At 44.7% G+C, this 13,599-nt stretch overlaps 1 protein-coding gene across 5 annotated transcripts in view; it reads right to left on the reverse strand.

Annotated features, from left to right (window-relative positions):
- Positions 1–211: 211 nt before the first annotated feature.
- Positions 212–13,599, reverse strand: part of frmd4ba (FERM domain containing 4Ba) — a 79,244-nt gene continuing 65,856 nt past the window's right edge. For 2 of the 5 annotated variants that reach the window (XM_036950683.1, XM_036950680.1), the window contains exons 12-24: positions 12,452–12,528; positions 11,695–11,833; positions 7,788–7,929; positions 7,521–7,657; positions 7,322–7,438; positions 6,812–7,040; positions 6,525–6,581; positions 6,252–6,399; positions 5,480–5,617; positions 3,422–4,167; positions 3,053–3,185; positions 2,406–2,657; positions 1,196–1,403 (exon numbers count right to left, since the gene is read on the reverse strand). In XM_036950683.1, the coding sequence (XP_036806578.1) occupies positions 2,408–2,657; positions 3,053–3,185; positions 3,422–4,167; positions 5,480–5,617; positions 6,252–6,399; positions 6,525–6,581; positions 6,812–7,040; positions 7,322–7,438; positions 7,521–7,657; positions 7,788–7,929; positions 11,695–11,833; positions 12,452–12,528 (2,313 nt within the window). In that variant the 3' untranslated portion in view covers positions 1,196–1,403; positions 2,406–2,407. Of the gene's footprint in view, positions 1,404–2,405; positions 2,658–3,052; positions 3,186–3,421; positions 4,168–5,479; positions 5,618–6,251; positions 6,400–6,524; positions 6,582–6,811; positions 7,041–7,321; positions 7,439–7,520; positions 7,658–7,787; positions 7,930–11,694; positions 11,834–12,451; positions 12,529–13,599 lie in introns of all 5 variants that reach the window. The other 3 variants (XM_036950681.1, XM_036950682.1, XM_036950684.1) reach the window with 3 other exon arrangements.

Here is a 13,599-nt window from a genome sequence, read left to right on the forward strand (position 1 = left end):
AACGTAAAAGAGTCATTATCGTCCTGAGCTCTTTAAGTTCATTATCTTAAGTTAAAAAAAGCATTGAACTTTCTTTACGGCTCTAGAATTAAATCCTGTGTTTTACTGAATCAGTTACAGGAGATTTGTTTTTCAGTTCTTCTCAGATCCTCAACAGACAGTCATCACAACCATTTTATAGACTAAAACATGAATAAACTGAGGACATAGCTCAAAATATTTGTTTTAATTCAACGCATTTCAAATTATACAAACGACTAAGAACCAGCTTGACAAATGTGATGGTTTACTATTCATAACATGCTTCTTAAAATATATAAAAAATGCTCCAAAAACAGTTCTGTACAATCTATTTACATTATCAACATGTACATACAAATTCCTTATTGAGAGGAATCGAAAGCACCAGTCCATGGATTCCAGCATGGGATGCAATAAGCATTTAAAACTGACATTTTGTCTCACTGCACTGAGCAATAAAATGAAGCCATGTAATAGAGTGGACATATTACATAACTGGCATTGATAGTGTTAACATGGTCTTTGAAAGTATAAACGCTGACATGGTTGAGTCTAGACTTTAATGGTTAGACTGAAGCATTTGGCAGTAAAGATGATCAAATTACTGAGAACAAGAGAGAGGTCCAAATACTGTGTTAAATGGCTGGTGCAAAAAGACTGACAACCTAAGAATAGCACAAAGTGCTGTACAGTATCTACAAACACTATCATAGAATGGGCTCTAGAAATTAGTAGTGACTGGAGAACATTTCAGCAGGTCGCCATTGCTAGTCATCTTCACACTCAAAATCCAATTTCAATCCTTCATTTCAACATTTAAAAGTGTCAATATTGGAGAGATCTGTCATTGTAATGGTGAGTATAAAGCTTGCCCAATTATCGAAGTCATGTTCATTATCCTCCATCCTCATGCCAGCCTCTCAGACTAACCCAAACAGCCACAGCACCAAGTGCAACTCAGTGCACAGACAAACACCCCCCCCCCCCCCCAGCAATCCAGAACATTCAGATCAGGTGACCGTGTTGTAATTCTGCTTTCAGAGAGCGTACGCAGGTGGACCTACTTTGTTTGACAATTCCTTGTATGGGAACTCAAATCAGCTATACTTAGACTTAAGGTCCTCCCCTGTGTGAATTCCACAGTGGTTGATATTTGATTCTTTGCATCCTTTTTCCATCCAGAAAAACAGGTAAGTGCAGTCCAAGGCACATGTTAGTGTCACAAAGTGGAAGTTGAGAGAGTTGATGGCCCTGACTGCTACACTATAGTTCCAGGTTTGGAGGAGCCCTCATGCCAGTAAAGTCTCTGGTCATCTGGATCCAAGCTGCAGTTCGTTTGGCTGTTGATGTAGGTTTCTGTTTGGTTCACATCTACATTGGGTCTGCAACACATACAGGATGTATACAGGTTAGGCTAGCAACAAAAAACGGATAAGTTGAAAAGTTATTTGAGTAATTTAACCCTGGGTTGTTACTTCATTGGAACACAGCACTGGAGAAATTAAATTGAGTTATATCCCAGTTTCAAAATGGCAGGTGTTAGTTAGTGTGTTCCACCAGGATTAAACTATTCACACACCTTAAAACAAAGCAGATGGAAAGATGAACAACAAGCATCAAACACACGCAGCATTCAAATATCCAAAATGCAGGGTCACTTGCCTTCTTCCACAGATACCACCACTTCCAAAGCTGCTGCCCCACCACCCCCACCACCACCACCAGTGTACACCACCATAGAGTAAAGAGTACTAGGACAACCAAAGCAGTCTTGTGTTGTTTTTTTTTTACTGCCACACACAAAATGAGTCACCACCAACACCATATAATCTGTGGCGGTAGTTTGTTTCTTCTCCCACCCTTTCTTTAGCGCAGGTGTTTAATTTGGGTGGTCAGAACTCAGTACCATGACAGGCACCAGAATCAAACCTCTCTAATGACCCTGTCTAATGACCCTGTAGCCACTGCTGGCCCCGGCACCAGTCTATCACAGCTCCTCCACCCATACCCTGCTGTGGGACATCTGTGCACGAGAGGGTCAAAGGTCAGTGATAGTGATAATGGGGTGGGAGAGGAGACAGCGGGGGTAACTGACAGTTTAAGTGGTGTATGTCTATGCACACCCCTTAAGAGAAATGTGACCGCTGGATGACAATTTGGTATGGCAGCTGAAAGAGATGGCAGAAATGAACAACAATCATAAAAGCCATGCAGTTCCCTCATCATAGAGAGGGAAAGAGAGACAGCCCAAACAAACAGCTTTGATACTAATTGAAAAAGAGAAGCCCAAAGCACAGACCAGGACATTGTTTAAGCTCACTTTTAAAAAAAAACAAGCAAACAATGAAGTCACGCTGAGGACAGACTGGTAGCTGGTTACTTACTACTATCGTGGGCTACACTTAGCAAAGGAGACTTTACAAAGCCTCTGGCTTCTGTAGCTGTGGGGCTGCTGCAGGGGACTGGAGCCCTGGCCCTGGGCCCAGCCGGAGCCCACAGCCAGGGGAGGAGGAAGGAAAGGAGGAGAGGTGGTGGAGGATAAAGAGCTAGCAGGGACAAAGGCACAGCACCTCTGGCCATCAGGGATGTGCCAAGAGCCCTTAGAGTGCTGGTAGGAGGAGCAAGAGGAGCCATATCTATGAAGAGAGTAGCCCAGTGGACAGTTAAAGCAGGAGAAGAAGAAGAACCATTCCTAAGGCCAGTAAGATGAAGAGCTAACCACTGGCTGCACAGACAGACGCTATAATCCATTTCTAGTAGCCATGCTAATTGGCCTGCAAGTGAGTGAGCTCCAACTATCAAACTGTTTCCAACACTTCTGGGACATATCATGGTCAGCAAGGGAATGTCAGACACACAGGTCACAATGGTGTGTGGCCGATAAAACCAAAGAGAAGCTTCATTTTTTCAGCGAGCATCCATTCTCCACAATGACACAGTAGTGGTGTTTAGCTCCATTGTTAATTAAGTAGGATCAGGGACAGCCAATCAGATACGGAGCTGAATTGGGACTAAGAATGACTTCTCTCACCTGTTGTGGGCGTGCTGGCTGTAGTGAGCGGTGCCGTAAGGCTGCTGCACCGGTAGGGGCATGTGGAACTCTGACATACCCCCTCCTAGGTGACCGCGCCAGCCTCCTGCTGTGGAGGACTGCTGTGACGAGACTGGAACAGAAACCACAACAAAGAAAAGTTACAATAGGATAATTTATCTCTGAGATATAGAACGCAAATGAGTGACTGAATGTTAGCATTCATTGACATGCTTGAATGCAGAGAAGGCTGATGCGTGTCGTTTTGCATTGCCCATTTAAGTGAAACCAAATAATTGCCTTTGACTAACAGACTGGAATATCATTCTGTTTGCATGTGAGATGAGGGAGTTTGCAGGCTGTCTGTACCTGAGGAGTAGGATGTGTTCCTGCTGTAGGGAGCTGGCATGGTCTGGTAACCCAGGCTCTGCTGGGAACCCCTCTGGTTGTAGTCGTAAGTCTGTGGTTGCTTTTGGCTTGCATTGCGCTGGTACCAGCCTTTCAGGTGCTCTGCCACCAGCGCCTTCTGGATGTTCTTGGTCAAATGTTCCGTCCTGGGCAGAGCTTGACGGTTCCTGGGCGGCCTCAGGGTGGCGTAGGGGTTCTGAGCCATACTGTCCATCTCGTCATCACCATAGCGACTGCTGTACACATCATGTCCGTGGTTGGCCGGCGCGGCGTGGTATGAAGGGTTAACGCTGTAGTGACCCTCTAACTCGTTGTTGTACATGTAGACTCCATTAGAGTAGGGCTCTGGCTCTGTGTAGCTGGGGTAGCCCGTCACATAGTAGGCCGTGGTGGTGGGTCGTGGTGCCCGGGGGGGCTGGTATGTGTTGTAGCAGGCATCAGCCTGTGCCAAGTTGGGCATGCTGCCCGTGTTGGCGTAGATGTTGCCCTTCCTGCCACGCCAGCGGTCCCTGGGGCGGTGGGTATGGTTCCCAGGCACTGTATACTCCGCGCTGGAATGGCTGGTGTAGGATGAGCCATCGTCCAGGACCTCTGTGCTGTTGCTGCGGCGGAACGGGACGAACGCTGGCGCCGGGGGTGTGGTCTCTTGAGACTGGGACTCCAGACTGCCACTCCGCTGGCGGAAATGCTGGGGGTCGTCATCTGACCTGGAAACGAACAACATCATGATGAACAACATGATCCTCCTTCTTATATACAGAGTTAGATTGATCACTACCTGACATAGGGTTAGAAATCCCATACAGAAGTTATACAGAGGACAAAGGTCTAGACAGGACGCTAGTCTAATTGGGGCCCCTGGTCGGTGTTGAGGAGCATCAGAGGCATCTTTGTATGTGAGGGGTGTACGGAGATCATGGAGGCCAGGGCCTCTATTCACAAAACATCTCAGAGTAGAAAATTGGTGCTGAGAACAAACATTTTACTCCTACTCTTATGGGTAAAAATAAAAGCTATACATGAAGCCTCTTTAGTAATAAGAGTCCCACCTAGTCGACATATTCAGGACACTGTCCTAACCAGTGAAGAGTTACCAGCAAGTGTCTTGATAATAGAAAAATGCAGCAAGTCAGTGGTTCCTGTTTTGATATTTCTACATGATCAACCCATAAATAATCTAAACCTATATGCAACAGTACCTCTTCCACTTTTGATAATGATTTCTTATGAGGCCTATTTCACATGATACACCTAAATAAACAATGTTTTTCTTTCACTTATTGAATTACCTACATTATGTCATTTCAAGTTATCCCTTTCGAGCGCAACATCAGGTTGTTAAAACAGTCTGAATTGGGCATGCCTTAATGTTTGGCTGTTGAATTCGTCTTGATTCTAGGGTTATGTTAACTTGATTGTGTTCGATGAAAGTTAGATCTTTTAAACGCTGTATGCGACATTATCGGCAAGTGACTTGATGCCTACTGTGCCAAAAAGATTTAGAGTTGTTAGACAGGAGTGATAAGTGTATTGATAAAACAGTTTTATTGTAAACATTCAGCTGTTAACAACAATCGGAATAAAAATAAAAAAAGCCTTATGCATGCCAACATATTAGGCAATAATAAAGAGTAGGCACAGTGTCAGGCTAAAATTACAAGCATTTTGATAAAAACCATTGCAAAATTTGATGTACCGTCACATTCACCGTGGTTGTCTGAATGGTGCTATATAGTTCACAGAGTACTATGTCTCATCGCGATTGGCTATTCCCCATCACTTGCAAAATGTCAATGAGCGTCATCACTATCTTTACTTTGCGGTACCTCGAACTGTCGTGATTAACAGTTGAGTCATTTTTACAAGTTGATTTTACTCCTGGCTCAGAGTTTGTCTGAGCAGTCTTTTAACATTGTCCTAAAATCTGCTCTGAGCTGGGAGATTCTTTGTCTTAAAACAGGTTTGAATAGGATTCCTAGGACCTTTCTGAGATGCTTTGTGGATATGGGCCTGACCTACCTGAACTGGATGCTGCTGTAGGCATTACGGGTGAGGAGGGGGGTGGGAGGCATGTTGTGTGCAGAGGCAGGCTTGTGGCTCGATAAGGCATCTTGGTGATTGTAGTGGAAATGTTCCTGGACTTTGCCATAATTTAATCTGAAACACAGATAAGAACCATGCTTTTCACAGACTTGGAGCTTCTACCTTGATTACACAGCCTCTCCCTCTCCTCGCCACTCAAAACATAATATTAAAGCTGTATCCTCGTGTGCAGGGATTTCAGTCATAATTTTCACCTGGATGACTGTCATTTCATAGGTCATTGATCTTTCTCTTCATGGAACGGTAAACAAATAACATTACCAAACAGTAGCAGTAGAACTCCTGCTCTCCTCTCTCCCAGCAGCATATCATCCAAGTCATTTGATAAATGTTCACACAGTGAGCGAATACGTTCAAATTCAGAGTTTCCAGAGCAGCTTTCCGGTCCCAGACTATTTTCCCCTCCTTGGGATTGTGGTTTCTTCCTTAGCAGGCAGAGACATGCTTACTGCTGTCTGTTTCTTTTTTTACATGGAGCGTGTTGGGGCTGATAAGAGAAGGTTGTGGGGGCAGCAGGAGAAGAGGCTGGTAGGAATGCAGGCAGCTCTCCCTGGTTCTCCTCTACAGGTCTATACTCGCTGCTGCTCCCTGGGCCCCAAGAATAACAGTCTGAAACAGACTGGGTAACAAAACAACCCAGAGCCAGGAGAGCTGTAGCCAGTGGCCAGGCCCGTGCAAGAGCTCTTACCTGTTGTTGGGGTTGAGGTCCTGGGACTGCTCGTGGGCTGAGGCCAGTCGGTCAGACTGGTAGTGGAGGCTCAGGGTTTCTGAGTGGTGGGGCCGGGGAGAGTACTGCACAGAATGGGACTGTTGCCTTTGGCCTCCCAGATCCTCGTCTAAAACACACAGGTGAACAGAAGGAACTGTCATTGTCACAGCCTGCTAAAAGCTATGGGGATGCTACAGATGTGAACAGAGAATTTAGCTAATGTATGTATGATATAACCTCCGCAGCACTCACCATCGTCCAGAGTAAGACTGTCGGACAGTGAGCTGAGTTCTGCAAGGTTCACATCATCTGAGAAAAGGGGAGAAACGGAGGTTAACACATGCTTGAGTTGGGCTTTTCATTAGAGGCCACATCTGATAAAAACCCATGTCCTGAAGTCTTCTTTCTTTCAGACTAGCACAGACAAGGTGTTTCTGACAGGAATTGTGATTCCTCAGTATGCTACAGTCAATCTAAACTGTGTTATCACTGTGACTGTATGCAATGTCTGGCTGTTGGTATGGCGTGGTGTAGGCTACCTGCTATGATTATTGATGCTCTCTGGGTGGGCTTTTTGCCCATCTTGATCCTGTATTTGTTGATCTCCTCCTCAATCTCCTGCAGCTTCCTCGTGGCGTCCAGGCAGTTCCTCCTCCTCTTCTTCTTCACCGTCTTACAGAGCTCAGCCTCGTTGGCTAGTTTCTTGGCCGCTTCCACGATCTTCTGCTGCAGGGCAAACCTGCTCTCCATGTTTCTGAGATGGGGATCCTGCAGGACAAGAAGACACAGTAGAAACAGATGAGATTAGTAACTTGCACACAGGCACGCAGATCAGTGCAAAGGGGATTTTCATAGAATAAAATAAGCATATTCATCACTAGAAATTCCTTATCCTGGTCGTATATAGAGAATGTCCTCCACACACACAAACACACACACACGATTAAAATGTTGCATTACAATGTCAGTCAAGTCTAAGATTTATTAGCCAAAAGAACACATAATATTTTTGACAGCCAGTGCTCCCATCCTGTGACTCCTATACTAACCGCATCATAGGGGAAGAGGTCGTCCAGTTTGAAGGCTGTCCCCATGCGCCGACGCACCGCGGGGGGCTTTTCACCCGAGTCCAGAGGGTACTCTTTGGGCAGCCTGCCTGTCAGCTCCTGGAAAAACAAAAAGAGAACAATCAGCAGTGATATAATCTAATTGAAATTATTTAATTCAAGTACTGATGAAGATGCTTACAGCTTCTCGCAGGCAGATCTTCTTGAGCTCCTCTAGTTTCTGAGTCAGAGAGTCCTGCAAGTCCTTCTCTTTATTCTTCAGGTCAGCAATCTTCTCCTTCTTTATTAACTCCTCGCTCACATCAGAGTCTCCTGACCCTGCATCAGGCAGACATTCTATTAAAACCATTATGATCACTTCAATCTCATCTAAACAGCATTTGTCTTTATGAAGTCAATAGGACCGATATGTCCGTCAAGCATTGTCCATTGTTAGCTCATTGTCTACCTGCTGAGATGAGGGATCTGTTGCTGGCCATGATGAGCTGGTCTTTACTCTCCATGCTGGACAGTTTACTGATCCTGGGCGCTCCAATCTCCGTCAGGTCCATGGCGATGTCACCCAAACTTCTGGCCGTGGTAACTTTGGACTGGAGAGAGAGGGGGACGGGAAGAAGGAAAAAGAGGGAGACGGTAACAGTCACACACCAGTATTTATTCTTAAATGACTGCGCAGCGAGATAAGAGCCCCATTTGATGCTTCAGCCCAGGCTGGGAACAGAGCCCTCTCTCTCTCTCAGCACGATTCCTGGATGAGCACCATCTGCTTCTGAAAGGCTGAAACCCACCTAACTGCAGCCACACACTCATTCACCCCTCGGAGCAACTATCATAACTTACACTCAGCTTGGGTAACGTCAGTAATGTAAAATAACCCACCAAAACATGCACCATCTAAACAAACACGTAAAAAAATGTCCTTCTGTGTTGATTCATCAAATAGAGCAGCAAGGAAAGTCGACATGAAATCAAGAATCCCCACAGCTATGCTTAGGCTATTCTAAGAACACTATAATATACATCAATTAAAATGAGGCAGATACATTAGGCCTGTCCCAGACAAAAAAAATCTTGGACGATCAAGAGTCGTCTGTTCTTTCGACCAATCGATTGGCTATTCAGTAGGCTATTCTTTTGACCAATCGATTGTGCTGGGCCTGGCTCAGACTTGCTGCACTGTGTAAAAAAAAAAAATGTAAACAGCGAGTGACTGACTAGCACCTGTTGTCTCTCTCTCCTCCCTGCTGCAGTCACCACCACAGAACTTCAACAGTGTTTATATTGTTGTCTCTCTCTCCTCCCTGCTGCAGTCACCACCACAGAACTTCAACAGTGTTTATATTGTTGTCTCTCTCTCCTCCCTGCTGCAGTCACCACCACAGAACTTCAACAGTGTTTATATTGTTGTCTCTCTCTCCTCCCTGCTGCAGTCACCACCACAGAACATCAGTGTTTATAGTGTTGTCTCTCTCTCCTCCCTGCTGCAGTCACCACCACAGAACTTCAACAGTGTTTATATTGTTGTCTCTCTCTCCTCCCTGCTGCAGTCACCACCACAGAACTTCAACAGTGTTTATATTGTTGTCTCTCTCTCCTCCCTGCTGCAGTCACCACCACAGAACATCAGTGTTTATAGTGTTGTCTCCCTCTCCTCCCTGCTGCAGTTACCACCACAGAACATCAGTGTTTATAGTGTTGTCTCTCTCTCCTCCCTGCTGCAGTCACCACCACAGAACTTCAACAGTGTTTATAGTGTTGTCTCCCTCTCCACCCTGCTGCAGTCACCACCACAAAACATCAGTGTTTATAGTGTTGTCTCTCTCTCCTCCCTGCTGCAGTCACCACCACATAACTTCAACCGTGTTTATAGTGTTGTCTCTCTCTCCTCCCTGCTGCAGTGACCACCACAGAACTTCAACAGTGTTTATAGTGTTGTCTCCCTCTCCTCCCTGCTGCAGTCACCACCACAGAACATCAGTGTTTATAGTGTTGTCTCTCTCTCCTCCCTGCTGCAGTCACCACCACAGACCATCAGTGTTTATAGTGTTGTCTCTCTCTCCTCCCTGCTGCAGTCACCACCACAAAACATCAGTGTTTATAGTGTTGTCTCTCTCCTCCCTGCTGCAGTCACCACCACAGAACTTCAACCGTGTTTATAGTGTTGTCTCTCTCTCCTCCCTGCTGCAGTCACCACCACAGAACATCAGTGTTTATAGTGTTGTCTCTCTCTCCTCCCTGCTGCAGTCACCACCACAAAACATCAGTGTTTATAGTGTTGTCTCTCTCTCCTCCCTGCTGCAGTCACCACCACATAACTTCAACCGTGTTTATAGTGTTGTCTCTCTCTCCTCCCTGCTGCAGTCACCACCACAAAACATCAGTGTTTATAGTGTTGTCTCTCTCTCCTCCCTGCTGCAGTCACCACCACATAACTTCAACCGTGTTTATAGTGTTGTCTCTCTCTCCTCCCTGCTGCAGTCACCACCACAGAACATCAGTGTTTATAGTGTTGTCTCTCTCTCCTCCCTGCTGCAGTCACCACCACAGACCATCAGTGTTTATAGTGTTGTCTCTCTCTCCTCCCTGCTGCAGTCACCACCACAAAACATCAGTGTTTATAGTGTTGTCTCTCTCTCCTCCCTGCTGCAGTCACCACCACATAACTTCAACCGTGTTTATAGTGTTGTCTCTCTCTCCTCCCTGCTGCAGTCACCACCACAGAACTTCAACAGTGTTTATAGTGTTGTCTCCCTCTCCTCCCTGCTGCAGTCACCACCACAGAACATCAGTGTTTATAGTGTTGTCTCTCTCTCCTCCCTGCTGCAGTCACCACCACAGACCATCAGTGTTTATAGTGTTGTCTCTCTCTCCTCCCTGCTGCAGTCACCACCACAGAACATCAACAGTGTTTATAGTGTTGTCTCCCTCTCCTCCCTGCTGCAGTCACCACCACATAACATCAACAGTGTGTATTGCACTGTCCATGCTGCTGAAGTTACAACAAATTACAGATATTTCTGACTGAAAAGATCTATTCTCAAAATGCCTCATTTGTTTAGGAAACAATTCCCTATTCCCTCAACACTTGCTCTCCTTACATGACACATGTATGCATCACATGCACGTGACCAATAGGGTCTGACTTATAGCATATCATAATATGTAGGCCGTAATTGTAGTAGGCCGTCATTGTAAATAAGAATTTGTTCTTAACTGACAAGCCTAGTTAAATAAAGGTTAAATACAAAATAATCACATCAATAAATTGGTTATAACAAACTCCTAACACAAAATGGATGCAGAGGAAGTAACAAATAAACTCGATACCAGGGAATGTTCACCCGTTGCTTATTAGGAAAGGGAAATTCAGACGTGTGGAATAAATTTGACTTGTTTTTGGGACAATTTGGAAGAGTGTAAACAACACTAAATAAGTTATAAATAATACCAGAGGCTGGTCTAACAAACAAATATTGTAAAGCATTTAATACAGCATAGTAAAGATTTAAAAAAGCAGAATTTGTGAAATTGTTTATCTAACATGTGGTTGCATGAGGCTTGGTGCACACAGAGTCAGTAGGCTATTAAACGAACATCCAGCAGAAGAAGGATCAGTCTTATTTCTGGAGATATATATGGATGATTTATAAAGCCAGGCACATTTAACAGTTAGGCTGTTGATTATAGACCTAATTAAGTTGGGGTTTCCTTTCTCCTCACTTTTCATAGACAATTAAGTCAAGGGCTGTTTTCTCGTCTCCTAACCGCCACTGCCTCCATCGCATTGTTCTCAACACCAATATGCTGGTTAGCTTTGCAATTATGCACACAGCAACATCGTCTAGGAAGCGCACTGATATTTTTTAAAACCACGGACAGCGACCACTATCCAACATGGGAGAAAGCGCATTTGTTATAAAATACAATCCTTTTTTTGTGTTGCACCATTATTCTTACATAATATAACCATAAACAATTTCAGTAGCATGTCGTACACTGATGGACCGTGCCATCCCAACAATGGATCAGTCCACTCAGACTGGTCTTGTACACCATGATTTAACAAAAACATTTTTTGCTACTGCTCGACTAAAGAAATCTTGGTCGACCAACAGCCGATCGACCAAACAATCGACCAGTTGACTAAATTGAGGCAACCATAAGAAACATGTTAGCAAACAGAGGAGTAAAGGTTAAGACAAGGACAGGAGCACTCAGATGTGGAGTGGAGTGAGAAGGAGTGTGGTGGGGGTGACAAGGCCCTGATAAGGCTAGGAACAGCACAGAGGCACAGATGCAGGTAAGGGGATGAGGGTAGGAGAAGAGCAGTAGTGCTGTGCTGCTGACACACTCACTTTACTCTGCTTCCTGTCCAAATAGAACTGATGCTGACTGATGGCCATCACCCAGATGGTCTTAATCAGAGAGTGGCTGGCATACCACGTGTGAATGACCAATCCAGTCTGCCCGAAAGTATGCCTGGAAACTATCCTTCTGCGGATAAAAAGAGAGACAGACACAATTTGAATCCCTCATGTTACTGCTAGGTAGGAGTAATTTCATCTCTTTAATCCAAACTGACAACACAACAACTGAATACCTGGATATCTAACTATAGATACACTTTTAATAACATGATGGGTACTGATATCAGAATCATACACAATCAGAGATTAGAAAACAATTCCTTGCATAAACTAATCTCATGACTGGTTCTGTAATACAATACATTGATGGGGGAGAGATGCAGTGTTGGAACAGAGATTTTTAATTCCAACCAAGGTGGCTAGCAGCACCTTATTATTACATGTGATACAGCACTGAGGCTGGAAGTGCTGTAATGTCCTGAGAACACTGACTGCAGCAGTCCTTTACAGCAAGAAGGAAGGCCTTCATTCGACACTAGCAAGATATTGTATTGGAGTCAGCTCATTGACACTAGGCTCTGAAATGACGCCTGTTATGATTCAGAAAGGCTAGGATCAGAATAGAAGACAACAGATTCCTGGGTTGAGTTCAGTAGGCACCAAACATTTTGAGGTGCTAAAGAAACTGACCCTACAGAACACAACCCAGGATCACTATATGCATCCAGTGTCTGTTCCATCTCACCTGTCAGGGTCGTTCACCTCTACAGCAAATTTCTTCTCACGGAAATACAAATTCTCCAGCTGCTTCCACTGAAACAACTGCAGAGAGAGAAAACAGGACACACCACTTAGTAAATAGTCCACTGGACCATGCCCTGTTTGAGTGAGTGGCAGACCTAGAGAGCTTTGATACATCCATATTTATTCCAAGCGGCTTGAGGCATCCAATGTGTGGACCATCTAAACTCAAACACAATGCCACTAGCATGGAAAGACACTCGTTTAGTCCCAGATACACCAGCCTTTCTCAATGTTAACAATAACAGTATCAGCTGTGCACAGAGGACAGCCACTCAGTCAGGTGGAATTTACTTACTACTCATTAATGAAGCCAGTGTAGAGAGCAAGACTTGCCTAGCAAGAAGCCTCTCATTTCATTCTGTCCTGGAGGGAGAGCACTGAAAACAGGAAGAGGAGTGGAGTGAAACATCTGCATACAGCAGAACCGGGCTTTCTTTAGAGAGAATTGGAGCTCTTTTCGCTGAGAGCGATGGACTCTCCCCTGGTCTGGCTGTGTGAGAATCCACCACTGGCACCAGGGTCTGGGGTGTAGATTTATGGCAGAGGGATTTAATAAACATTCTCTACCAGGTACTGGCAAGCCAGGCAGATAGCCATAGCTCTAAATAATAAAACACATGACCCTTGACTACAGTCCTCAGCGAAAAATCTAAACGATATCACAAGCAACCCAGCCCATGATACTGTGTACTGCTCTTTTTTTTACTCCTCATCCCATATGGACTGAGAACTGATTTTAGTACATTGAAGTCTTGGTAAAAATGTTAATAACACAATAGGGAATCGTATTCTTCTAAACAGGTTCTACATGTTTCCAGTATAGTATACACCGCAGTCACTGCTTTACAACTGTGGATTGTACAGCACATTAACATACAATTACTTACAGGTAACCCAAAAACAGAATGACAACAGCAACTCAACTGAATATATCCTGAACTACCTAGTCTGGTAAAAAGTCTGGTAAAAGGGGGCTTACCAGGGCAGGTTTTAGTGCTTTTTAAATCCCGGGTGAATTATCAGGGTGGTATTGAAACCCCTGGTCAAGTTTCCAACAGGGCTAGAGCGTCCTTGAACAATACATTCATC

The sequence above is a fragment of the Oncorhynchus mykiss genome, chromosome 17 (assembly GCF_013265735.2).
Source record: "Oncorhynchus mykiss isolate Arlee chromosome 17, USDA_OmykA_1.1, whole genome shotgun sequence".
Taxonomy (NCBI): domain Eukaryota; kingdom Metazoa; phylum Chordata; class Actinopteri; order Salmoniformes; family Salmonidae; genus Oncorhynchus; species Oncorhynchus mykiss.